Genomic DNA, 27,699 nt, shown 5'->3' with positions numbered 1-27,699 from the left:
GTTCCAGCCCCACATCAGGCTCTGCACTGACAGCTCAAAGCCTGGAGCTTGCTATGGATTCTATGTCTGCCTCTTTCTCTCTGCCCATCCCCATCTTGTGCTATCTCTCAAAAATAAATTAAACAACAACAACAAAAATCTGATGCCATTTTCATTTCCAGTTTTTTGTATGTGACTTGTTTTTTTGCTCTCTGGAATCTCTTAAGATCTTTTGAGATCTTTCCTTTATGCACGGTGTTCTGAAATTTCACAAATGATGTGCTTTTATTCATTAAGTATTGTATACTTGGTGAGCTCTTTTAATTGGAACAGTTGTGTCCTTCAGTTCTGGGTATTTGCTGGCAGTATTTCTTTGAAGCAATTTTCCCTACCATTTTTGTTGTTGTTGTTCATTCTTTTTGCAATTCCTATTAGGCAGATATTAGGCTTCTTGGACTGATCCTTTATTTTTATTATCTTTCCTTTCCTAGTGTCCATTTCTTCATCTTTTTGTTGAATAGTTTAAGGAAGCCAGACACAATATTTAAAATTTTAAGGTCTTATTACTGGAATCTGATTATTTAAGAAGATAGCAGGCTATCTTTCTTCATTCTCTGAAGTCATTAATTATAACTTTCTTGAAATTTTTTCTCTTGCTTCATTTCTTTTTGTTTTGTTTTTCTTTTTCTAATGTCTTTTTTTCTGTTTGCTTTTGTCTTTGTCTTTCAAGTCTTCAGCTTTCCCCAAATGCCTGGTGTCCATTCATTTTTAATAATGAGGCACTAAAATGGTAATTAGGCTTGGTTTGGCCTTGTTGACTTCTCTGGATTTCATGTAGGGAAATTTGTTGGCCAACCAGACTTCCCTCAAATGTCATTATTTATAGGTCTTCTTTCTCCCATGAGGGTGTTTATTTTTTTACATCTTTTTTGAGGAATCAAGTTAGATAACAGTGTTCTAAAGCTGGAGTAAGGAAGAAGGCTGCAGGTCTTACCTTCAAAATATAGTGTCCAGTTAATTCTTCTTGATGTGAGTCTGGCATCTCATGCACATCCTTCTCTGTGCTTGGCATCCCTGAGATGGAGGCAGTCTGATTTAATCCATCCAGAGAGTCTACATCTATCTCCCAACAAGATGGATGAGGGTAACTGCTTTGTAGCACATGGTGATGGTTTTACTCTTGCCATGTTGGTACTTGATGACTTCAGTTTCTTAATCTTTTGTAGACTCTTCAGGTCAATTAGTTCTCTCTTCACTGGTTTCTCCCTTTGAAGATGTTTGGGTTTTACTTGACTGCTCTGCTAAGTGCACTCCTCTCTCTGCTTTCTGGATTCATATGTTGTGGTTCTGCTCTACAGATGTCTTCTAGTCTCATAAAAACGGGGCTTGTTTATGTTCCTTTGTCTTGTTCTCTTTGTTCTACAATATTTTCCAATAAGAGGCTCCATTTATGAACACAAGGACCTTATGTGTCAGAGAACGAGTGTATGAGTTACCTAAATTTATCCCAACATAGTTCTTAGGACTAGGTGACCATGTAATTTGTTATCTGAACTGGGGCACTTTACAATTCATCTGGAAGAGGGAAGAAGTTTCCATGTTGAAACAACAGGTGTACACTTGGACTGTTCAGAAAAAACTGGGGTATATGGTCACCCTATATAGAACTCAAACTTTCCTGTAATCTCTAGAGTACCAACTTTATCATATATATGTTTATATAAACAAATACACACAAATGTGTATATATATAATTTTTAAAAAGAAAAACATATCCCTTTAAAAATTATTCTTTAATGTAGTGTGCAGTGTCCTTCATCTTGGTTTCTGGCATGCATCCATAAGGACTGGACTAGATAATGAGCTGAAAGACAGCCATTATGCTGTGCTCAAAATTGCCCCTCCCTTTCTGACTCATTATCCTCTTTAGTCCAGACTTATTCACTTCAACTCCTTTCCTTCGGATGAATTATGTCTCAGGAGACTCCTTAGTGCTTCTTGCAGACTGACCCTTGGAAGGTTTGCCCGACCAACCTTCCTCTCATACCCGGAGGTGTTTGAATCACAGTGAATTCAGCTTAGGGTTTTAAGCCTGGACCTCTGTGAGTGTCATGCTTGTACTTTGCCTTGGGATCTGTGGGAAAAAAGGGATGGCAACAAGTTGAATTAACAGTTCCTCTTGGGAAGTTTATACCAGAGCCAGCCACACCTTGCTACCCTGGCGCTCTCTCTCTCTCTCTCTCTCTCTCTCTCTCTCTGTCACACACACACACACACACACACACACACAGAGCATTATATTATACTGGGACCTTGAGGCTCTTCTTTCACATCTAGCTCCCAAGCCCATATCACCATTCCTCAATTCAATATAAATCAGTTTATTTAATTCAGATGTATTTCAACACACATCAGTGCCTACTGAATGTCAGACACTAGGTGGGGAATAAATACATGAAGGTGAATTCTTGCTATCAGGGATGTTATAGTCTAGCTGAGTGTAGATGTAAGAGGGTCAATATTTTTTAAGAGACCTTCCTTAGAGGTAGTTCCTTTCATATCGACAGAGGAAGAAGAAAGACTCCCTTCTGGTGTGGGAGGAAAGAATTTGGGGGTAGAGAGAAGAAGCTCCCAGAGGGGTTTGGGAAAAACCTAGTGCAGGAAACATCTTCCTTACTCTACATTTTCCAAGTCATAGCCTGAGAAAATTGTGGGACCCTTAGAGATGTTCCACTTTCACTGCCATGCCTGATAACATGGTGTTGGTTGAGGGAGGAATGTATATTAGAAGTGGCTGGGGAAGTGTCCATATATCTGGACCTGAGACACTTTCCAGTACTCCAGGGTCCATGCATAACATCCAGGGAATCAGAGGTTCCTGAGTATCTCAATGGGGGGTGGGGTAGGGTATGCAAATGCTAGAGAAGTGATGGGCTTAGAAGGCCTGATTCTGGGTCAAGGAGGCCATACCTCAGCTGTGAATGCCATTGGCATGCCCCAAATGAAATGGGCAGAATTAATCACGTGGTAGTACATGCCAGTATAGTACTCAGTGGCCAGACCAGGTCAGCCATTCTTAAGAGTATCTCATTCATCACATTAATGGTTGGATCAATGCTCAAGTTTGAGATAGAAGACAAGCCATGAGCTGGCAGATGGGTGTGGTAAGTTCTCATTAGACAGTGGTCTAGAGCAAGAGTACAGAGGAATGGTTTGGGGAACACAGAAGTCATATGAAGTGAGGCATTGGATAGCAGAAGTATACGGTCTCAAAAAAGAGCTGGTTTGGGCATGAATGTGGGTCTGTGGGATTGTGATCAGAAGTACCCCCTTGGATCTCATGGTTGGATGTTGTTTTAGTTTCCTATTACTGCTGTACCAAACTACCACACACTTAGTATATTGTCTTACGTGTCTGGAGGTGAGATGTCCAAAATGATCTCACTGGGCTAAAATCAATATGTTCGCAGAAGTGCATTCTTTCTGGAGTCTTTAGTGGAGAATCCCATTTCTTGCTTTTCCAGCTTCTAGTGACCATACATTTTTAGCTTGTGGCCCCTTCCTCCATCTTTAAAGCCAGGAACATAGGGCCAAATATTTCTCATGGTGCCATATCTCTGATCTTTCTTCTGCCTCCCTCTTGTATTTATCTCCATGATTACATTGGGCCCACTGGATAATCTAGGTTAATATCCCCATTTCAATGTCAGCTGATAAGCAACCTTAATTCTGTCTGCAACTTTTACTTTCCTTTGCCATGGAACCTAACATAGCGAAAAGCTTTGGGACTTGAACGTGAGTATTTTCAGGGGAAGGCATTGCTCTAATTACCACATATATTCTCCCACAAGGCCACACACATGACTGGTGCCTGGCTGATGGCTTTAGGAAAGAGGTGGCAACTTAGCTGTGTTTTGAAGGAAGGGTAGAGGTTAGTGAAGTTTGGAGATGAAGAGATAGAGTCCCAGGTAAGGGAGAAATGTGAGGAAAGTATCAGAGTTGGGAATGTGAAGAACAGAATGCAGGACAGTTTGATGAGAGCAGTAGGTACCTGTGGGGGAAGAGAGAGAGATGAGATTGGAAAGAATGGTAAAGGACAACAGGTTGGTGCCTTGAAGTTAATATGGAAGGCACTGGAGAGCCATTGAAATCTTGCATAGGATCAGGTAAGGAAAGACCACAAAATAAATATGTAAAGATATGTGGTCAGTCATTAAATCATTTGGTTCCCCTCACTCAGGCAATCTTTGATTTTATGCTTGTGACTTTTATTGAAATTGTCCAATAAGACTCACTTTCCATGATTTGCCAATATGTAGTTGAAGAAGCTCATTTTGTAGTTTCCCGAAGATGTGGATCCATGTGATGAACTTTCCCTGCAATGAGAGCCAAAGTTTGTCTCTTGACATTTACGTACTTTCTAACTTAGATATTGTGAACGATACCAGCTATTGATTTGTTGCTTGTTTGTTTGTTTGGGTCCCATGAAGCTCAGAGCCAAATACTAAGTTAGTAAGTGCCTTAATTCTCTGTCTTGTACATTTATATATTTTCTAATCCCAAGTGGTCTCCAGTTTTTCTTTTATGTCTCTGTTAGGGGTAATGCTCTGAATTCCAGTGGCAGGTGAGGAAAGAAATGCAGGATTGTGTATGGGCTAGATCAGGAAATGGCAGCTAGATCAGGAAATGGCACACGTAACTTCTGCTCATGTTCCACTGACTAGAATTCAATCACACACAGCGCCTCCACCTAATAAGGGAAGCTGAGAACCGTTGACCCATTGTGTGCTGGAAGAAAAGGAAACTTATTTGATGAATAGTCAACCTCTGTTATTATGGATTGGATGTCTGTGTTCACATGAAATTCATGTGTTGAAGCCTTAACTACCAATGTGAAGGTACTAGGCGTGCGGCCTTTGGGAGTTAATTAGGTTTAGATGAAATCACGAGGGTTCGTTCCTTATGATGGTATTAGTGTTCTTATATGAAGAGACCAAAGCATCCTCTCTCTCCCCTCACTGTGTGAGGATTCAGAAAAAAAAAAAAAAAAAAAGACAGTGGCCTGCACACCAGGGAGAGAGCTTTCACCAGGAACTGGAGCCAAATCAGCCAGCACCTTGATCTTAGACTTCCTAGCTGGTCCAGAGCTGTGAGAAATAAATTTAATCTTCTGTTGTTTAAGCCACCCAGTTAATGGTATTTTGTTATAACATCCTGAGCCAACTAAAGCATTTGCTTATCTCTCCTCTGGTTACCAGGTACCCATTTTGTTCTTCCCACACACGGAAAACACTCTCCCCAAGAAAGACCATCCAAAGTCTCACTCAGTCATTCCCTCAAACTCCAAGTGCAGGATCTCTGGCTGATGATATGCATTTGTCTCCCTTATGTCTGCAGGTGACTTCTGTGGATCTGAAAAGATGATTGTCATGTCCCATCCCAACTTCCAACATGTCATGTACAGCAGGGACTGGATACCTCACAAAAAACTCTCATTCAAAAAAGGGCAAGGTGGGAACAACATGTGGCTGGTTCAAAGCAAGAAGGGGGTTTTGTCAGAGACGTGGGGTGAGGCCTGTCACTGCCTATTAGTGGGGAAGTTTCTTGAATTGACCTGACTCGGATTTGGTTGAAGAATTTCCTTATTTCCTTGTTCATTGTCCTGTATAACTCCTACTTCACCCTTTGTAAGAGTCTACCAAGTCCTTTTCCTCCACAGCCTTCTAAAGTAGGCTTTGGAAATTATGGAAAGAGCCTAAATGTCCATCAACTGATGAATGGATAAACTTGTGGTTTATATACACAATGGAATACTACTTGGCAATGAGAAAGAATGAAATATGGCCCTTTGTAGCAACGTGGATGGAACTGGAGAGTGTTATGCTAAGTGAAATAAGTCACATAGAGAAAGACAGATACCGCATGTTTTCACTCCTATGTGGATCCTGAGAAAGTTAACAGAAGACCATGGGGGAGGAGAAGGGAAAAAAAAGTTAGAGAGGGAGCCAAACCATAAGAGACTCTTAAAAACTGAGAACAAACTGAGGGTTGATGGGGGTTGGGAGGGAGGGGAAAGTGGGTCATGGGTATTGAGGAGGGCACCTGTTGGGATGAGCACTGGGTGTTGTATGGAAACGAATTTGACAATAAATTTCATATTAAAAAAAGTAAAGTAGGCTTTGGGAGGATGCCCCCTCTTGGGGATTGTAGAGCTTTTCTGGCCTGGTACCCGATCACACAAATCTGGCCAGTCACACTTCTTTGGGGGAAAAAAATCCCCAAAACTCAATCAATTCTCGTCTTGTTTCTTTCCTCCCAGGCAGTCCCAATTACCAGGAGCCGTGTTCCAAATCCTTTCCAGCCAAAATTCCCTGATCTGGCTTATTTCTTTGCATACTTGTCATAATTGGATGCCATCTGCAAAAATATGCTTTGGTGGGAAGGTGCCTCTCCTGAATCTAAGCTTTATCCTAGGGCAGGGTCTTGCTGGGGCATATTTCTTTAAAAATTTTTTTTGTTCTAAACTATGGCTATCTGGGGTCTTGAAATGGTAAGCTTTTTCAGTCTTTAGAGGTTCCAAGTACGATCTCTCTTTCTACCCCCTCCCTCTCTCCTTATTAAAAACCAAAGATATCTGGGTCTTTTCTCAACTACTTATCTAGAGCTACAGGCTCATGATCCTTTGTACCTGATCTGCCATCCAGGTTATGGCATGTAACCGTTTTAATGTTTTGCCATAGAGTATTATGGGCCTCACAGATTCCTCTCTGCCTGCCACCGGATTGCTAAGCCAATGCGGTGTATTTTAGATTTTTGTTATGCCAATATTCCTCTCCAAGTTACCAAGTTCTGTGTTGAGTAATGCTAGCTGCTGTAACAAATAATCTTCCAAGTTCCAGTGGCTTATCACATTAAGAATTTCTTTCTCATGTAAAGTTCGAATGGGTATTCCCAGTCATCAGGTGGTTCTTCCACAAGCAGAGATCAGGGACTTAGGCTCATTCCACTTTGGGGCTTCAGAGTCCTCCGTATGTAGATGGAAGATGGAGAAAGGGTTTGGATGGTCAGGCTAGGGAGGTATTTACGGGCCAGTCCTGGAACTGGTGCACATATTTCTGCTCATGTTTTATTGGCTAGAACTCAGTCATTCCTACTTGCACAGGAGGAAATGTGGTCTAGTTTATATCTAGTAAGAAGAGGAAATGAGTTTGATGAAGAGTGAGCCAGACTTTGCCAAGAATCTTTATGTAACTACCTTGTGCATATACTTTAATATTATGACTTACTTTGGATCGTTTTGGAAACAGGCATGTTATAAATTAATTTTAAAAGACACACAATCTGCCTCTCTTCTTCCAGAATTTTTTTTTTTTCCTATAAAATATAAGTCAGGGAAAAATTATTTAATGGTTTGTTCTCAGTTTGGGAAGCCTATCAGTTTGGGCCCACGTCAGTGGTGATGGTCAGACCATCAAAAGCCTTCTGAGCACCTAATTCCAGTTTAGAGGTTTTTCCAGGGTCACATTTCTCCTTCCTTTTTAAGTGGCCTCATTTTTCTGCATCCTCTTAGTCACCAACCCACCTCTCATCTAGCTTGGTTTGGATTCAAGGGTGAGGCTTCGATCTATGTACTTTCATTTTGATTAATCACTCTTCGTTGCAATTTCTTCTTAAACTCACAGCTTGCACCCGGTTAGCCCTGTGTCTTTGGTCCTGCTTATCTGGAGTAAAAGTGTGTGAAGGCTCTGGGGTTCCAAGATGACCTATCCTGGGCACAACCTTTGGCAGGCTGTGAACTAAGGAAGTCTGGTGGATGGCAAGATCCCTGTTCCCTGATCCCTGTTCTGGGCTCATCCTCCCCTCCCCCCCTCCTCCCCTCCTCCCCTCCGCCCTGTCCTTTAGTCTGGCTGCCCTTGCAGCACTCAGGGACTACCCAACTGCCTCCTGATGGGCCATCTGTAGGCACATTTGCTTTCTGGCAAACTTCTTTGCATAAGCGGCTTTTAAGCATGATTTGTGTGACTCATCCAGGTTTCTGATTTCAAATCACATCCTGAATATTTACTGTCCTTCTTGTGTTCACTATTTTCTGCAAAACTGGAACCTTTTTATTTCTCTCTGTCAATAGACTCTTCCTAGCCTTTTCCATAATAAAAAGCTCGGGTTTCAGCATTAATCATTGTGATTAATGTGATTCCACTAATAACCTTTTTCTACTTGGGAAGGCTCCAATTATGACTATATTTGTGTTTGGCCTTGGGCCAGTTTCTAACCCAATGATCCAGGTTTTCATTGGTTTCATGATTCCACAGCATGGACATTAACCTCTCCTGATCCACTTTCTCCTACATATTTCAGGCAGAGCCAGTCCTCCAGACCTTCTGCTGACCCACCCTTGGATATAATGAGGTTGACTGCTTGGGGAGGGAAGGTCTGCCTCTCTCACATTCTCAGTATGTTCAAACACAAGCCTAGTCAGTGATTCTTGATGTTTTCCCCAAAGGTGACATCAAGCCACATTTAGGCTTCGTAATTCTTTGGCTTACCATTCACCCTTATAATTAATAATGGAACCCTGCCAAAACTTAGAAAAAAAATAATGTTCTTCAAGGAGAATTTTCAAAGGACTCTTCAGTTTAAACTCTTCAAAAGCTCTGGGCTCCTTTCAGACACAGTAGAGGAAACAGGCTAGCTCTTCAGACATAATAGGGGAAAGAACATGATCTTCAAGGTCAGGATTAGTTGTGTGACCTTGAGAAAATTATTTAACTTCTGTGAGTCTCAATTTCCTCACTTGTGAAATGGGACTATGATTATCTATCTTGCAGGAATAGGATGAGGATTAAATTGAATAATGTATATAAAGAGACTTGTGGTTCCATTTTCAATAATATAATAAACTGAGTAGTCTGAAAAGCTTCCTACTAGAAAATGCCTAGAAATGCTGAGTAGACTATAACAAACATCCTTTCAAATGCCTAAAAAGTAAGAGGAAATTCCCAGGAGCTGAAAACAGAGGGGATAATGACAAGGACTGATGATGGTCCAGCAATGTTGAGAGGTGAGAGTTTACTGTTTCTGGTAAACAAGGGTTTTAGATTCCGAAGCTCACATAGAGACGGGAGATGAGATCTTGGGCTCTTGTGTGGCAGGGAATTGGAACTGAGACCTCTGAAAACATCTGGGGTACTTGAAAGGCTATGTACTTGGAGAAATGATTAGATATTATATTCCATGGCAGAGATACTGCAATGGAATTTATCTGTCTCCCGGGTTCTGAGTGGGGTTAATTTCCTCTTGAGAATTCATAACAGTATACATTTATAACAGACTCCTTGCACAACTTTGGGGTTCTAATGTATACTGCATGCAAGGTCTTGGAAACCCCCAAACCGAAACATGAACATACCAGTTGTTCCATGCAGGTGATACCCTCAGAATGACTATAGTTGCAAATATAAAACTACCTTAGGAAGCTGGGTAGATTTTTAATTCTGCCCACTTGGTGCTTCCATAGATGAAGCTCCACTAGAATAATCTCAAAAGCCAAATTACAAAATGCACAAGGAAGCCATCTGCCATATCTAAGGGTCATCAGGCAAAACATATAGTAGGGATGGAGCCCAGTAACATCCAATCACAGAGCTATTTGATGGAGACCATGAAATGAGTGTACTAAAAAATCATCAAAGTTATAACAGAAAGAAGTGAGAATGTGGGAAAAGAATAAAGCGGAACTTGTAGAAATGAAAAAATGTGGTCATTGAGATGAAAACGGTGGGCAGGATGAAGAGTGGGCTGGCCACAGTGGCAAGAATATGAGTCAACTCAAATGCTTCCAATCAGCAGGTGCTCAAAAATTTCCAGCAATCCCTTTTTGGGAAACATTGAGGTGTTTACTTTCTTTTCATGGCATACTTGGGAGGTGAGAAGGGGTTACAAATGACCAGGTCTATTTTCAGATCGGCAAATGAAATTGTGAGTTGAATGTGTCTTTAGTGTGGTTGACCACGACTGTGGTGGTGCCATTTTCTCTCTGGTGGCTCTTTCTCTTTCATTTCCCTTCACTCTTAGCAACAACAGTACGTCATGGTATTACACTTTCACTCCACCCACCCCCCTCCCCGCCACAATGCCATCCCAGGAAAGGCGTTACAGATCTACATAGAGCATAGGGTGCTGAAAAATGTTTAGGATTAGGAACCAGAAAGCTTGCGCTTGAGGTGTGCCTCCATCAGTGAAGAGGTATCCATGAAATTGGAATCGTATTCCCTTTTCTTATTCTACAGAGTGATTGACAAGACAAGATAGATCCTGTTGTGACAGTATATTGTAAATGGCAAAACATAACACAAAGTTATGAAGTTGCTATTGTGCTGCTCACACCAAGAAATAATTAGAAGGCTCAGGGCCTGTTTCTCTCATGACTATTTGCTTTCAACAGGGAAGTCTGTAAACTAAATGAATAGGTCTCCTATGGTGGGAGTTCAGACATTGGTGGGCAACATGGGAATCATTTTGGGGAGCCTTATTAACAATCCTGAAATCCCACCAAATAGACAATTATCTGCCTTGTTCAATCTGTAGCTCATCTATTTCACGTGTGATTTGGAGGTGGGCTCGTGTGGGGTGATAAGTTTTGGCAAAATGACTCTGAATACCAAAATTTATTTCTGAAAGACAGAGTTGGGCTTAGGGAGGAAAAGTGTGTCTGTTCCTCCCTAGCATAACTGAGCTCTCATAGTTGAGCATTTTAATGTTTGCTTTCTGTTTGTATTACCTACTCAGTGAACAGTCATGTTCTTATTCTTTGCCAGTTTTCTTTTTTTCTGTTGGATTGTTGGTCTTTTTCTTATTGGTTTTGCAGGTGCTTTTTATATATGAAGGGAATTATGTCTTTATCTGTAATACAGTTTACACATTTCTCTCCAGTTTTCATTTATCTTTTGACTTGGCTGATGTTTCAAAGATTTAGAAACATTTTTACTGAGTTACAACTGGAAGTTATGACTTCCAGGCTTTGTGCCATTTTTATTTTCTCACATGGATTCTCATGAAACTTTTGTGGTTTCACTTTGGTGTGAGATGTGAAATAGTAGTCCAAAAAAGAGTGAAGAAATTCTTTGTATCTAGATGAAGTTTCTGTTATTTCTCTTTCTCTAATGAGTCCTTAGAGGTCTGGGCAATCTCTTTCCTTCCAGAAACTTCAGAGATCTCTCAGATACTTTGGTAGATCTGGTTCTAACGTGTGCAGTTTGCATGGGAAAAGGGCACTTTTTTATTCTTCTATTTGCCATACTCCTTTGAGGATTATTTCCAGCAGAGACCAGCTTTCTCTCTTATTAAATATCTAAAAAAATTTAGTGGGTGATATAAAGCCACAGATGCATTGCAAAGCCCAATTTGTCAGCTAACCAGAGGCAGCTATGGAAAGTCTCTGTTCACCCATAAATCTGATGCAGTGAGAGGGTGGGTAGGCAGAGCTGAAAGAGGTGGAGGGCGAAACTTCTCTGGATTGAACAGTGTTCACCCACAACGGTGTAATTTTAAAACAGGTTCCTGATGCAGAATGTAATTGGCCCCTCTTGCATGTAACAAATAGAACTCTCACCTTTTCTCCAGCTCACTGGAAAGGGGGTTTAGCTATGTGAGGATGAGGTTCCTGGACGGAGACAGCTTGAGGACAGAAAGCACCGTGGATGCCGTAGGGTTTGTATCTGAGCAAGACTTCACATGTCACCCTAAACTTTTCTCAATCCTCTCTTCTCATTTCCTTCCTGTTTGCTACTTCTTTTCTAGGAGCTTCCCCAGCAGTCCGCGTGCAGCGGTGGTGGCAGAGGTTGGTTCTGTCTTCCTCACTTCCAGCGGAGATCATTTTACCTCTGGCACAGGTGTGCTGGTCACACAGAGCCCGGGGGCCTTGCTGAAATGGATTAGGTATGTCACCTTAGAACCACCACTGCTTTCCAATCTTCTCTGTATAAGGGATACAAGGAGATATTTTCATTTCTCCAAAGCACTATGATTCCTGCAGCGATGCTCCTAGATCCTTGGAAGACTATCTCCCAGGAATAAAGGGTGGGGATCCGGGTTCAGGAGACCAATACCAGAGAACCTGGGTATATACCAGCTAAGGATGCAGCATGGAAGCATAGAATTTCAGGGTCTTTCCAATGATTGCTTTAAGTTATCTCATTTTACTAAGAAATAAAAGTAAATCACTTTGTTGTCCAAGGTCACAGAGTTAGTGGCCAGGCCAGCACGTGATCCCAAGTTTTTTGACTTGAATTCATTTAAAATAGTGACAGATGGTGTATGACTTGAAATCCTCAATTGAAAGCTGAATGATCATTGCTCTAAAAAGCACCACGCCTTCTAGATGTGTTAGATGGGGAGGGAATATGGTAGTTGCTTACCCAATAACTCTTCTCCCTTCTTCATTAACCTAACCCCAGCTGAAAGGTAGTGGCATGTCCACTAAAAGAACACATTTCCCAGGGATGAGCATGTGAGTTGTAGACATGTAATGTCTACCTTCTGACTTGATGAAACCACTGTTGGTTGATCTTTCTGTTATTTGCATATTCCTATGATATCATCCAAGAAGAAAGAAATTTCTCCCTCCCTCCCTCCCTCCCTCTATCTTATCTATCTATCTATCTATCTATCTATCTATCTATCTATCTCCTAATTCCCAGAAAATAAAGGCCCAGAAAATAGTCTTTTAACATTATTAAACAGCACTGAATATGTTAGCAAACAGATTTTTAGAAGGTGAAATTATTTACATTACCAGGAGATTTTCACATTACAAAAGGATCACAAGATCCATTTCAATTGAATGTTTTTAAGTGTTTGTTTATAGATCATTTCATACTTAACAGAGGAGAGACTAAAAGCTGAGTTGTTCCATGCTACTGCTAAGAATCAATCAGAAACAAAGATAAAACCAATCTGAAAGTACAATGTTCAAAAAAAGACATTCTTATTACTAATCAACACTCTTCCTCCTCTTCCTCCTCCTCCTTCCTCCTTTCTCCTTCCTCCTTCCTCCTTCCTCCTTCCCCCACCCCACATTCTTTTTCTCTTTTTTTTAACTAGGCAGGAAACTCAAACATGATGCGTCCTGGTTCAGTGCCAGACGCCTGGCTTTCTAGTAGAGTAAAATCAAATACATTTCTCACCAAGTGTCATTCTTTACATGAAACCTACTCTTCAAGTATTTAATAGTTTCTATTAAAAGCCCCTCTACCCTCCTGGATACCCAGACTTGAAAATCTCCACCTTTTCTCTCCCCACCCTTTGGTGGGTCAGATGGGGCCTAGAGAAAAAGATCCCCAAATGAATTTATTCAGTTGTTCTCTGTAACCTCAATCACACATGCTCTTTGGTCTGACCACTCATTAGCCGCTTGCATGGGAAATATCAATTTGTGTGATGGTGACATTTGAGGCTTACATGATTGCTTTGATATACTAGTTTTGGAGACCAAACATTCCAATTATAGCCAACAGAACACTTTTAATTGGGACTCAGAGGTAAAAGGACTTTCTGTTGCCATAGTTTCAGAGGCGCATATGTGGTCAAGCTGCCTAAAGCTGGATTTATTTTCAGATGTAAGATATTACTGACAGTGAGCTCTGGTGACTAAGGGACATCTGCTATTCTGGTAGGGGTGGGATGTGATCTTGAGGCTCAGCTAAAACCAAACTCTCAGGCAGAACATATTCTGTAACGGTCGCACCTTTCAATGACTTTGATTTCGTATCCTTGAATGGTAAGTATATGTCCGAAAGGGAAATATTAACCTATACCTCTACGAGTACTTTGCCAATAGGCTATTTGTTTTGAGCTTCAGAAAAAGAAAGAAAGAAGAAAGAAAGAAAGAAAGAAAGAAAGAAAGAAAGAGAAAGAGAAAAAGCTTGCCTGGAAGGTGAGTAGGGGAGACTTCTTCAGAATTCAGCAACGCTGCTTCACTCTGAGAGACGCCAACTAGACGCAAGGGTGGGCTGCAGGCAGTTCGTGTCCTATCTGAATCCTGCAAGAACTCATTAAGTGCCTTGTGCCCACGTGGTACTTACTTACAGACGGCACTTGGCCCAGATGTCCCCACGAGGCAAAACACTGGACACTCCCCAGCAACTCCTGGCGGCCACTCCAGCATGGCACAGAAGATTATGAACACAGAGATAAAACTTCCGCTGTGGTATTTTACAGCTTCAGCTTCTTCCCTCAGTCTGCTGGATCTCTGGAATTCTGCAGTAAATCGAAATTGTTCTTTCTCCCCTTCATCAGGGTTAAAAGACTGTTTAAAAACTGGGCCATAAAACTGTCTCATGTTCTAAAATAGGGAAATCATGCAGGTCATATTTTCTAAGGACAACATTATTTTTTTTTTTAATTTTTTTTTTAACGTTTATTTATTTTTGAGACAGAGAGAGACAAAGCATGAACGGGGGAGGGTCAGGGAGAGGGAGACACAGAATCTGAAACAGGCTCCAGGCTCTGAGCTGTCAGCACAGAGCCTGACGCGGGGCTCGAACTCACGGACCTTGACATCATGACCTGAGCCGAAGTCGGCCGCTTAACCGACTGAGCCACCCAGGCGCCCCTCTAAGGACAACATTATTGATAAAAAAAGAGTTGAACTAAAAACTCAACCACTCAAAAATTAAAAAAAAAACATAACAAATGCAAAGCATTCACTTAAATAATGCTTAGGTCAGGGGGAATATAAGAGGTACAATTAGAGTATAATTAGACAATAACGACATTAAGGGCACTAGATATTAGAACTTACAGAATGACTAGCATTGTACTCAGAGAAAATGCATAGCCTGAAATACTTTGCTTTTCAATAAGAAATGACTGTATGCAGGACTTAATTCAATAATTGGCAAACAAAATAGACTTATGTAAAGCAAACCAAAATTATGGCAGACTTAAAAAAATTGGTAAGATATTAAACAAGTTGTTAGCAACTCAAATCAAGAATTAGGAGAAAACATAATCACAGAAAATGAAGAATTAGAAAGAGGATTTAGTAACTGATATTAAAGTGGGATATTCAATTCCATTACACAGAGACAAATTTGAGATTCTAAGGAATGCACGATTTTCTGAGACAATATTATTTACAATAATCGACTCAAGAAGAAGTAGGGACTCTGAATAGCCCAGTAATCAGGAAGAAGTTTTATTGATTTTTTTTACAGATTTATTGAGATATTATTGACATACAGCATATAGGTTTAAGGGACACAATATGATGATATATATCAAAATTATATGATAAAAATAAGGTTAGTTAACAGCTCCAACTTCTCACATATTTACAATTTTTTTTTTACCTGTATAAAAGAGACTCCAGGGAGCAACCTGGCCCTTTCTGACATGTTGAGGACATAGTGAGAAGACAACTCTCTATGAACCAGAGTGGATTCTCAGCAGACACTGGATCTACCTACACTTTGATCTAGGACTTTCCAACTTCCAGAACTGTGAGAAATAAGTTTCTACTGTTTAAGCCACCTTGTCTATGGCATTTTTATTTTTATTTATTTCTTTTTTTAGAGAGAGAAAGAGCATGAGTGAGAGAGAAGAAAGAGGGGGAGAGAGAGAGAGAATCCCAAGCAGGCTTCATGTTCAGTGCAGAGTCTGATACAGGGCTTGATCCCATGATCTGAGTCAAAAAGAAGAGTCACATGCTCAACTGACTGAGCCACGCGGGCACCCCTATGGTATTTTTATTATAGCAGCAGCCCGAATGGACTCAGACATGGACATTAATGGGGAAATTGGTGAAATCCAAATACAGTCTGGAATTTGGTTAATAGTAACCTAACAATGTCAGTTGCTTAGTTTTGACAAATGTACCCTGGTGATGTTAAGAGATTGACAATGGGGAAAACTGTGGGAGGAATACACTGGAAATCTCTGCACTATCTTTGCAACTTTTCTAGATATCTAAAACAACTATAAAATTAAAAGTTTATTTAAAAATAGAGATGTCACCTTACTTTCACAGATATTGTGACCATTAAAGGTAATACCATAAGTAAGCACATAGCAGATGCTCAATAAGGAATAGCTGTGTTGAGATAGCTTCGCCTTAGGCTGGAGAGATATTTTTTCTCCCCTTTGGTGCCTCTCAGTAAACATCAGCGCAGGGAATAATTGCAATAGCTTTTCATCTCACCTTGAGTTCCTTTCTCCCTACTCCCTCTCCTGCCAAGCCCCTTCCCAAGAGGAGAGCAGTAGAAAACTTCTCACACAGTTCTGGCAACTTTTTAGTAGTTTTGGACCAAGATTTATTGACAACAACCACCAGCTTACTAACAGCTCTTTGCATTCCTTATCCTGCCACTGCCTCTTTTATTCTTTCTTTTCTTTTTTTTTTTTTTTAGATCCCATATCTAAGTGAGATCATAGAGTATTTGTCTTTCTCGGTCTGACTTATTCACTTAGCATAATGCCCTCAAGGCCCATCCAGGTTGTTGCAGGTGGAAGGATTTCCTTCTTCTTCTTCTTTTGTTTTGATGGCTGAATAATATCCTGTTGTATACAGACCACATTTATTTTCGCATTTGTCCATCAGTGGACACTTAGGTTGCTTCCACGTCTTAGCTGTTCTAAATAATGTGGCAGTGAACACAGGAGTGTGTATATCTTTTTGAGTTGGGAGTTTTAATTTCCTTAAAACAAGTGGAATTGCTGGATCATGTGGTAGTTTTGTTTTTAATTTTTTGAGGAACCTCTGTATTGTTTTCCACAGTGGCTGCACCAATTTACATTCCCAGCAACAGTGCAAAAGGGTTCCCTTTTCTTCGCATCCTAGCTAACACTTGCTGTTTCTTGTCTTTTTGATAATAGCCATTTTGACATGTGTAAAGGTGATAGTTCATTGTGGTTTTGATTTGCATTCCCCTGATTATTAGTAATGTTGAGCACCTTTTAATGTACCTGTTGGCCATCTGTATGTCTTGTTTGGAAAACTCTCTATTCAGATTCTCTGCTTATTTTTTAATAAAAAATTTTTTTTTGCTCTCATTGTAAGAGTTCTTTTTTTAATTTTTTTTAATGTTTACTTATTTTTGAGAGAGAGACAGAGAGTGAGTGGGGGAGGAGCAAAGAGAGAGGGAGACACAGAATCCGAAGCAGGCTCCAGGCTCTGAGCTGTCAGCACAGAGCCCGAGGAGGGTCTCAAACTCACAAACCATGAGATCATGATCTGAGCTGAAGTCGGACGCTTACCGGCTGAGCCACCCATGCGCCCCTGTAAGAGTTCTTTACACATTTTGGATGTTAAGCTCTTATCTGATATATGATTTGCAAATATTTCCTCCCATTTGATACGTTGCTTTTTCGTTTTATTGATAATTTCCTTTGCTGTTTGATGTAGTCCCACTTTTTGATTTTCCTTTTGTTGACTTTGCTTTTGTGAAGTCCAGAAAATCATTGCCAAGACCAATGTCAAGAAGTTTATCACCTATGTTTTCTTCTAGGAATGTTATGGTTTCAGGTCTTACATTCAAATCTTTAACCCTTTTAGAATTAATTTTGTATGTGGTAGGAGACGGTGGTCCAGTTTCATTGTTTTGCATGTGGCTGTCCAGTTCTCCTAGTATCATTTATTGAAGGGACTGTTTATTGTCCATTGTCTATTCTTGGATTCTTTGTTATAGATTAATTGACCATATTTGTGTGGGTTTATTTCTGGGCTCTCAATCCTGTTCTATTGATCTGTGTGTCTAATTTATGCCAATACCATACTGTTTCGATTACTGCAGCTCTGCAGTATAGCTTGAACTCAGGAAACGTGATGCCTCCAGTTTTGTTCTTTCTCAAGATTACTTTGACTATTTGGGATATTCTATGGTTCCATACACATTTTTTAAAAAATTTTTTTTAACGTTTTACTTATTTTTGAGACAGGGAGAGACAGAGCATGAACAGGGGAGGGTCAGAGAGAGGGAGACACAGAATCTGAAACAGGCTCCAGGCTCTGTGCTGTCAGCACAGAGCCTGACGCGGGGCTCGAACCCACGGACTGCGAGATCATGACCTGAGCCAAAGTCGGCCACTTAACTGACTGAGCCACCCAGGCGCCCCATGGTTCCATACACATTTTAAGATTATTTATACTATTTCTAGGAAAAATGACATTGGAATTTTGATAGAGACTGCCTTGAATCCATAGATTGCTTTAGGTAGTATGGACATCTGAACAATATCAATTCTTCTATTCCAGAAAACAGAATATATTTCTTTTTATTTGTGTCTTCTCCACATTGCCTTATAGTTTTCAGCACACAGGTCTTTCACCTCCTTGGTTAAATTTACTCTTGTGTATTTTATTCTTTTTGATGCAATTGTAAGTGAGATTGTTTTTTAATTTCTCTTTAAGTCCCCTTCACTAATTGTTTTCTGTGTGATCTTTAGCAAATTTGCTCATATGTTCAGAACCTGAATTTCATTTTTAAAAATGTGATAATAGTACCCACCTTACAGTGCTATTGTGAGAACTCATTAACGATATATGTTCATGCAACAACTTCTGTGCCTGCTACATAGTAGTCATTGAGCAAGGACAACCATGCCTCATAGACGCACCTAGTCAGATCCACAAAATATTGGTATTGTTTGCATGTGAGAGTATGACATCCCCAAAGGGGGAGGCTGTTAAGTCTGTGCTGCCTTCCAGGGGAGTGGGAATAAAACATTTCCACAAATGGTTCTGTACAGTGGTTGTTCTATGGGAAGAGTCTTGTGTGCAGAGTAGTGGATGTGTTTGTGAAAATGAATAAAGGAAACCTTGTTTAAAAGAGAGTAAAATGGCTGCAAACAGCAGCCTCCTTGGTAGTGTATGCGCCTGTTGATTGTACGGACTGCCCTCAGGGACCTTGGAGACAGCTTTTTCTGGTGGACATTGAAGTTTGGCCTCATGCCTTCTCCAATCTAGGCTCCAGACAGGTGTGTGCGGTGCCTTTGGAAAGACCTGGGGCACAGTGGCCAGGGTCCACATTGGCCAAGTCATCATGTCCATCTGAACCAAGTTGCAGAACAAGGAGCATGTGATTGAGGTCCTACATATGGCCAAGTTCAAGTTTCCTGGCTGCCAGAAGATCCAAATTTCCAAGAAGGGGGGCTTTAATAAGTTTTTGTTTGTTTGTTTCTTTTGATTTTTTAAATGTTATTTACTTATTTATAAGTAATGTCTACACCCAACGTGGGGCTCAAACTCACGACTCTGTGACCCCAAGATCAAGAGTCACGTGCTGTTCCAACTTTACTTTTTTTTAAATTTAATTTAATTTTTTAAATTTACATCCAAGTTAGTTAGCATATAGTGCAACAATGATTTCAGGAGTAGATTCCTTAATGTCTCCTACCCATACCCCCTCCCCCAACCCCTCCAGTAACCTTCTGTTTGTTCTCCATATTTATGAGTCTCTTCTGTTTTGTCCCCCTCCCTGTTTTTATATTATTTTTCTTCCCTTCCCTTATGTTCACTCATATGAGTGAGGTCATATGATATTTGTCTTTCTCTGACTGACTAATTTCGCTTAGCATAATACCTTCTAGTTCCATCCACATAGTTGCAAATGGCAAGATTTCATTCTTTTTGATTGCCAAGTAATTCTCCATTGGATGGAGATATATATATATATATATATATATATATATATATATATATATATCACATCTTCTTTATCCATTAATCCATCGATGGACATTTGGGCTCTTTCCATATTTTGGCTATTGTTGATAGTGCTGCTATAAACATGGGGGTGCATGTGCCCCTTAGAAACAGCATACCTGTATCCCTTGGATAAATACCTAGTAATGCAATTGCTGGGTTGTAGGTAGTTCTATTTTTAATTTTTTGAGTAGCCTCCATACCGTTTTCCAGAGTGGCTGCATCAGCCTGCATTCCCACCAGCAGTGCAAAAGAGATCCTCTTTCTCTGCATCCTCGCTAACATCTGTTGTTGCCTACGTTGTTAATATTAGCCATTCTGACAGGTGTGAGGGGGTATCTCATTGTGGTTTTGATTTGTATTTCCCTGATCATGAGTGATGTTGAACATTTTTTCATGTGTCGGTTGACCATCTGGATGTCTTCTTTGGAGAAGTGTCTATTCATGTCTTCTGCCCATTTCTTTACTGCATTATTTGTTTTTTGGGTGTTGGGTTTGATAAGTTCTTTCTTGATTTTGGATACTAACCCTTTATCTGATATGTCATTTGCAAATATCTTCTCCCATTCTGTTGGTTGCCTTTTAGTTTTGCTGATTGTTTCCTTTGCTGTGCAGAAGTTTTTTATCCTGATGAGGTCCCAATAGTTCATTTTTGCTTTTGTTTCCCTTGCCTCTGGAGATGTGTTGAGTAAGAAGTTGCTGTTGCCAAGGTCAAAGAGGTTTCTGCCTGCTGTCTCCTTGAGGATTTTGATGTTTTCCTGTCTTACATTTAGGTCTTTTATCCGTTTAGAGTTTATTTTTGTGTATGGTGTAAGAAAGTGGTCCAGTTTCATTCTTCTGCATGTTGCTGTCCACTTTTCCCAGCACCACTTGCTGAAGAGACTGTCTTTATTCCATTGGATATTCTTTCTTGCTTTGTCAAAGATTAGTTGGCCATACGTTTGTGGGTCCATTTCTGGGTTCTCTATTCTGTTCCATTGATCTGAGTGTCTGTTCTTGTGCCAGGGGCTTTACTAAGTGTAATGTGGATGAATTTGAAGATATGGTGGCTGGAAAGCGACTCATCCCAGATGACTGTGGGGTCAAATACATCCCTAATCATGGCCCCTTGGACAAATGGCGGACTCTGCATTCATGAGAACCTCATCACTGCCTCTCCCTATTCATGCCCACCAAGAAATCCTGCTTCCTGTCAAAAAGCAAAAAAAAACCCCACAAAGAACAAAAGAACCAAAAACAAAACCCTCCCAAACAAACAAACAAACAAACAAAATCAGAGTCGAGAAGTGAGAAGCAGAAGGAAGACAAGAGAGGACATTTTTCACATAGGAATTTCAAATCCTGCTTTTAGAAAAAGAAGGAAGACCCTTCCTGCCCCAGCAACAATGCACTGACCACCACTGGCAGCCAATCAGAAAACCTCCTCTACCTCAAACGTTTGTCCTTCTCCAATGAACTTTTATTCAGAACAATCAATTTCCTCCTAAAACCTAATAAAAGCTGGCCTTCCATTGGTCTCTTCAGACTTGCCTGTGGGTTCTCCATAGTTTGCTTGTCCCAAATTGCAATTCCTGTGTTATTCCTGAATAAACTCATTTTGCTAGTAAAAGAACTGGCTAATTTAAGGTTGACATGTTTTACCGGCAATGATATAGCTAATAAAATGAATCCCAATTCACAGCACGGTGGGGACCTCCCACATCAAGATGTTTTTCATTTTTCTCTTAGTTAAATTCCACGACATTAGGGAGAGTGTCTTTTTTTTTTTTTTAGTGTTTATTTTTGAGAGAGACAGAGCATGAGTAGGGGAGGGGAAGAGAGAGAGGGAGTCACAGAATCCGAAGCAGGCTCCAGGCTCCGAGCTGTCAGCACAGAGCCTGATGTGGGGCTTGAACTCACAAACTTGGAGATCGTGATCTGAGCCAAAGTCAGATGCTTAACCGACTGAGCCACCCAGGCGCCCCATGTGTCTTATTTTTTGATTGCCATTGATCCCTATTATTCTAGCACAGTTCCTGGAACATAGAAAGTGCTCAATCAATAAAATTTGTAGAGTTACATAATGGAATGAAGAGGATGGGGCTGTGAGAAGGGAGAAGTTGACTTGGAGACCTTCTTAGGAGCAAGACTGTACTGTCCAGCTCATATGGATAGGGAAGGAAAATCTCTCTTTTCTTGACATTTCTCCCATCATTTGGAAGCTCAGGATTGTTGTTGGTGGTGTCATTGGTGGTGGTCAGAGGAGGAAGTGGACTGCTGAGAAGTGTTTTCTCACTTTCATCTCCAGAGTGGAGCCAGATGTCACTGGTGACATCTAAGGGCACAGAAGGTTGTGTAGGGACCTTCTCACTCTAGACATGGTTGCAAGAGGCCCTCGCAATCCACAGGTCCCCAAGCAGTGCATCAGCAGGCTTTAGGTCATCACATGATTTGAGTAATTTCAGTTCCAGTAGAATAGCTTTAGGATTTCCAGAGGATTGAGTGACTATTTCTTGAAGGAATGAGTATTTTTATTTTTTGTCTTTCCTTTTCTGCCCTTAGTTAACTAAGCACTTTACTTGTTTCCAAGCAGTTATGGCAAAAGGACTCATATAAGGCTGCAGCTCAGCTATTTGAGAGCCATCTGGGTTTCCAAGTGCCTTTAAAAAAAATGTTGTGTTACTGGAAATTGATGGACCAACTATTGTGTTCTTTCATTTGCTGGACATGTGCACCCAGGTGGAACAGACAGTGTTTTTCTTTGAGATAATTGTCCACCTATTCCTTTGTTTTCCATTTATTCTAAGTTGCCAGCGGTTAGAGTGGAACAAGCTTTTCAAGAGACATAATCTGTCAATAGTGTCTTTGAAGGGAAAGAAAACAATATTTTATCATGGGTTTATAATGTCAAGGCATTTTACATGTAACGCAGTCAGCTGACTCTTCCAGCTCTTTTAAGATCTAGATACAATTGATTCAAAATGCTATTCCATGAAGTATGGAACATCCAAAGCCCTCCCCCAAACTTATGAAAATTTCCTGAAGGCTTAACTTCTCATAGTCTTCTCTGGCTCTGAGCTCATTTTTCTGCTGAAAGTAAGTGTTGGTTGGATCATTCTTGTTGACTGTTAAGCACCATACCAACCTGGATGTGGGACAGTTCCTTCCACAGACTCCTCCCCACCCTCCAGTTACAAAGTGCCTTTCTGGGGCAAGAAAGGCAGAAGACTTTACTGAAGGTTGAGGAGAGAAGGAGTTATATCACATCAATGTCAGTCATTTCAAATTTACTATTAAAATTCCCTATTTTTTATCTCTGTTGGCCACTACTATGAGGTTGCTGGCTAAGCCAGGCTACTCTGCACTTAGATTCCTGCCAGCTCAAGATTCTTATCTCCAGGTAAGACTCCATTTATTTAAATGGTTTTAAACTTGCTGTTCTCCCCCATTTAATTGCACACATGTTATCCCATTTAGCACATGACAACTGCATGAAATATGTACCATTAGTCTATTCTTGTAGATGATATCTTGGAACTCAGGTAAATAATTTAACTGAGGTCACATGGCTCATTGTTGAGAAATTGGATTTCAGAATGAGGTTTATCTCACTCCAAAGTCCATGCTTTTCTGTTTTTCTCTCTGTATTTATAAATGTGATTGCTTTTAAAAGCAACCACAAGAATTCTAAGACCCTACAGCATTTTATCATAAGGAACCCCTATCTTTAAAGTCACTGTTTGAACAACACTACTTTTTTGTGTGTGTGTGAGCTCATTTACCCTTTCATGCACTCATTCAACACAGTTCCTGAGTGCCTCTACCGAGTGATAAGTTTTGTGTTGGATGTTAGATGGACCAAACAGTCCAGAAATGGGACTGTGGAGAAAGGGCTCATGAGTTGGAGAAGATAATGTAAAGTTGGCTTCTTTTGGTCAGCAAAAGACCAACTCATCCTGCACCCTGCCTCTACACAAGACAGTGCATAATCAGAACAAGACCAATGGGAGAGGATCTCAGTTCTTTAGGATTTTTAGTCATGCATTATCAGAGGAGGGTATAGTGGGCCAGTGGAGAGGATAATTCAGGGTATAATATGAAAGCTATGGTTGGAAGGGGACCCACCTTTTTTGGTCAACCTAAGAAAGAGGAACCCTTAACACTAAGTCCCATCCCCATCCTCTCACTGTGCACCATGACTCTACCTGTTGGACACTGCCGACAGGGTTCTCTGAATAATGTGATGCTTTATGCACCAGTCCATAAGCCCTATAGCACAGTGGAAGTAAAAGCTGGATAAACTGTTGGGTACCTGGGCCTTGGAAGGCTTAAAGAAAGTTGAAAGTAGAGTCCTCCAGACAACTATAGGGTAGGAAAGAGGGAGGCTGATAAGAAGTGAGATTGTTTTGCCTGAGAAAAGTAGTGGTGTGACATGATTGACTGGATTCTAGTCCCTTCTTCATCCATTTCTTCAAGATCTTGGGTCAGCTGCTTTGTCCCTCTAAGCTTCAGTTTTATTTTCAAACCAAGAGTCTCTTGAACCCTTCCAGAGCTGACATTTTCTAATTTTCCCACAAGCTTTGGAGACAGGGTTCCTTGCTCACCATTGACTGGGAGCACTTGGCACTCTATTGTTCTCTGGACACATTTGTCTTGCTCTCTGGTTGGCTCTTACTTATGCTCTCTTTTCCTTGCTGTCATTGGGTTGGATGTCTTATCTCTCTGCTGGAATTGCTTTCCATCTATTCCCCCCTTCGGTTCTTCCTTCTTTGTCCTCTGATTGACAAATGATGGAGAAACAGGCCCATGGTGGGAATTGGAGCAGCCTGTGGCTGAAGGGGGCTCTGCTCAAATCACCGCAAAAAATTTTAAACTGTGTGCCTGTGGCAGTATTGATTCTGATTTTATTTTCTCCTTTTGGTGAGGAATCTTAAATGAACTGTGGGTAGTCACGATTACCACAGGCTCACCCCTATTAAGCCCCCATACACACTCTCTTGAAATTTCTGCTCAATCAATACCACCTAGTTTCAATGAGAAGAGAAAGGTTACAAATTTTATATATAAAAGTGGGTATTGAAAAATTCCTTTGGTTGGCTCCAGGTCAGCATCCAATTCACAGCACTTTATGAGAGTAATTCTTTCAAAGAGAGATTTTTCAGCCCATGGAAGTGACTCTCATGAGATATGGGGGCCAGCTGGGATGTCAGCATAAAACTCTTCTTTGTATAAAAAGCTGATGGAAGTGGGAAGAATCAGCCAGGCCTGTCTGTGTCTGGCTGGGTTTGGAGAGAGGAAGAAGCTGATAGCTGTGTGGTCCCATGGACACTTAGATGGGAACTGCCAGATGCCTGGAGGAAATCTGCTTTTTGTTCCCTCCTCTGTTTTCTTTAACAACCAGAAGGAAATAAGCCTTTACTAAGTACCTCCTAGCTTAATGGTCATACAGGCTCCATTTCATTTCATTCATCCAGTAACTATTGAGTATCCACTATAAGTCAGGTGAGGGACGTCTGGTGGTGTTTCATCTGTGACAGGAAGCTTAATCCTAAGGACAACCCTATACCTTAGGTATTATCATCTCAAAGACTCAGACTGCTCTTTTGTTGCAAAGCTTGTAAGAACTTTGCTTCCGGAGTAAGATGTGTTAGTTTGGGTCCTTCAAGAAGCAGATGCCGAGTAAGAGGTTCATTGGGGGAAATGAGAAGGGAGCCAGAGAAGGCTGGGAAATCCATCTGACTGCTGCTGGTCTGGCCTCTATGAAGGAGAGAGGGAAGGATGGGAGGGAGGGAGGGAGCGAGGGAAGGAGGAAGACTGTAACAGTTCTCAAAGCCAGGTTGATGGGGAATCTTGAGAGTCACTCATGAGAGGAATGCCCATCTCCCAGGAATAAGCCTGTCTTTAGTACCCCTGCCATGCTCAGTCATTGACAAAGAGCAGCCCATGACATGCGTCGCCTTGTATGAAAGCACTGATAAATTCTAGAGTACAGCACTGGGGTTGCTGGCCAACCTCACTCCCAGCAACAGGGGATCTAAGAGGTACTGCCATAGTCCAACCCCCTGCTTTGGAACTCACTATCTGGGTGACTGTGGCCAAGTTAAGTAATCTCTCTAAGCCTCATCTTTCCTCTTCTCTAAAATAAGAGAATTCACATCTTATGGGATTATATGTATGGAGGACTAAATGAGATGATGCATATAAAAAAGCATTTTGCACAGTGCTGGGCACAGAGTAAACTCTTGAATGTTAAATAATCATTAGGTTTTATTAGAGTAAGCTTTTTTTTTTCTTCTCCAAGTAAGTGTTCTTTAAAAATAAACACACACAAAAAAAGTCAGAGTGGAAGATTCTACTTGAAAGGGGATGGGAAGCCAGTCTGCTGGGCCTCCTCCCATATTTGTACTGTAGTCTTTGGGGCATCTGTGAGGAGCCTTGGGATTGAAGAAACATCAGGTGGAATCACATCATATAGATATTTTGTGTGTGTCAATGCATTTTTTATTTTTTATGTTGAGGAATTAAAAAGTGTTTTTATGATTAATATGCAGTTAATATTGACCTTTTAAGGGTGTACAGTCCTATGAGGTTTTATTGGGAGGGGGAAGAGAGAGAGAGCAAGTGAGTGAGTGAGTGAGAGAGAGAGAGAGTGGGGGAGGGAGCAGGGGGAGAGAGAGAAGCAGGCTCCACACTCAGCACTGAGCCTGATGCAGGGCTTGATCCCATGACCCTGGGATCATGACCTGAACCTGATCAAGAGTTAGATGCTCAACCAACTGAACCACCCAGGTGCCCCAGTCCTGTGAGTTTTAGATTTGTACAGATTTGTAGAACCACTACTATGATAGTAATATATAGATCAGTTTTATATTTATCAGTATCATCACAACCTCCCCCACTCTGAATCCCTGGCAACCACTGATTTGTTGTCCATCACTACGCTTTTGTCTTTCTGAGAATGTCAAATAAATAGAATCAAGTAGCATTTGATCTTTTGGGACTGGCTTGTTTCATTCAACAATAATGCCTTTGCACTTCATCCAAGTCATTGTGTGTATCAAAGGTTGCTTCTTTTTTTTTTTTTGCTGAGTAATATTTCGATGTGTGGGTGCACCATAGTCTGTTTATTCATTGTGTTTGGTTGTTTCCAGTTAGAACAATGCCTGGCATGTGGTTGGGGGTCACAAGCAGGACTAAACCGTAACCCTGGCTGTAGCTGAATGCATACCAAGGACTGTAGGGCTGTAGCGTGTAGCACTTAACTTTCTCTCCCAGATGCTTCTAGTTTATATTCTTAAGCCACTCATCAACAGTATGTGCTTTTATCCATCCCAGCTGACATTTTTTTCAAGCATTTTAGTGACTCTGACCTCATTCTTTATTTAGCAACTTCATCACTTCAGTCCCATGCTGTTAAAAATGTACCCTCACTAATATCAACAATCATTAGGTTTATTTGAATAATGAAGACACAAATACTATTTAAAACTGCAACTGGCATCTAAGGAAAGTGGAGCTGTTTAAATTGAAGTCCTTCCATATTTTAAAAAAACGTTTATTTTTGAGAAAGAGAGAGAGAGAGAGAGAGAGAGTGCAAGCAAGGAGGGACAGAGAGAGAGAGGGAGACACAGAATCTGAAGCAGGCTCCAGGCTTCAGGCTGTCAGCACAGAGCCCAACATGGGGTTTGAACCCATGAACTGTGAGATCATGACCTGAGCTGAAGCAAGACACTTAACTGGCTGAGCTGCCCAGGAGCCCGAGAAGGTCTTCCCTCTTACTGAACTCCCAAGGGGTTTGGTCTGGCTATTCAAAGTCAGTCTGGAGCAGAGGTTGTTGTTAGGAGCTATGGAGAGTCAAAGACTCTACCTAATGGGATGAGAAGAATTTGGGGGTTCCAGTGGAAATTCTAGAGGTTGAGGACCAGAAGGAATAAAGGAAGGCTGAGCAAGAGAGAAGAACCCATGCTGTGCACGAGGCTTGGGACCACATAGGATGAAGTAGCCAGTGAAAAATTCCCAGAGGTGAAATTTCACTACTTCTC

General features: G+C 41.0%; 1 protein-coding gene and 1 pseudogene across 9 annotated transcripts in view; both read left to right on the top strand.

Annotated features, from left to right (window-relative positions):
* The window catches only part of LOC132687857 (uncharacterized), a 139,047-nt gene that overhangs the window by 19,643 nt on the left and 91,705 nt on the right, over positions 1-27,699 (top strand). For 7 of the 9 annotated variants that reach the window (XR_013552012.2, XM_078437327.2, XM_078437328.2 and 4 more), the window contains 3 exons: positions 5,377-5,490; positions 11,779-11,916; positions 15,341-15,479. Coding sequence is in view for 7 of the 9 variants with exons in the window: in XM_078437327.2 (XP_078293453.1) it covers positions 5,377-5,490; positions 11,779-11,906 (242 nt within the window). In the remaining 2 variants the exon portion in view is untranslated. Of the gene's footprint in view, positions 1-5,376; positions 5,491-11,778; positions 11,917-15,340; positions 15,480-20,683; positions 20,952-27,699 lie in introns of those variants that run through there. The other 2 variants (XM_078437332.2, XR_013552011.2) reach the window with 2 other exon arrangements.
* LOC132688663 (small nucleolar RNA SNORA70) lies at positions 18,796-18,893 on the top strand (annotated as a pseudogene).

The sequence above is a fragment of the Panthera onca genome, chromosome E1 (genome assembly GCF_046562875.1).
Source record: "Panthera onca isolate mPanOnc1 chromosome E1, mPanOnc1 haplotype 2, whole genome shotgun sequence".
Taxonomy (NCBI): Eukaryota; Metazoa; Chordata; class Mammalia; order Carnivora; family Felidae; genus Panthera; species Panthera onca.
The sequence above is the reverse complement of the archived record's forward strand: the minus strand, read 5'-3'. Positions and strand labels throughout refer to the sequence as shown.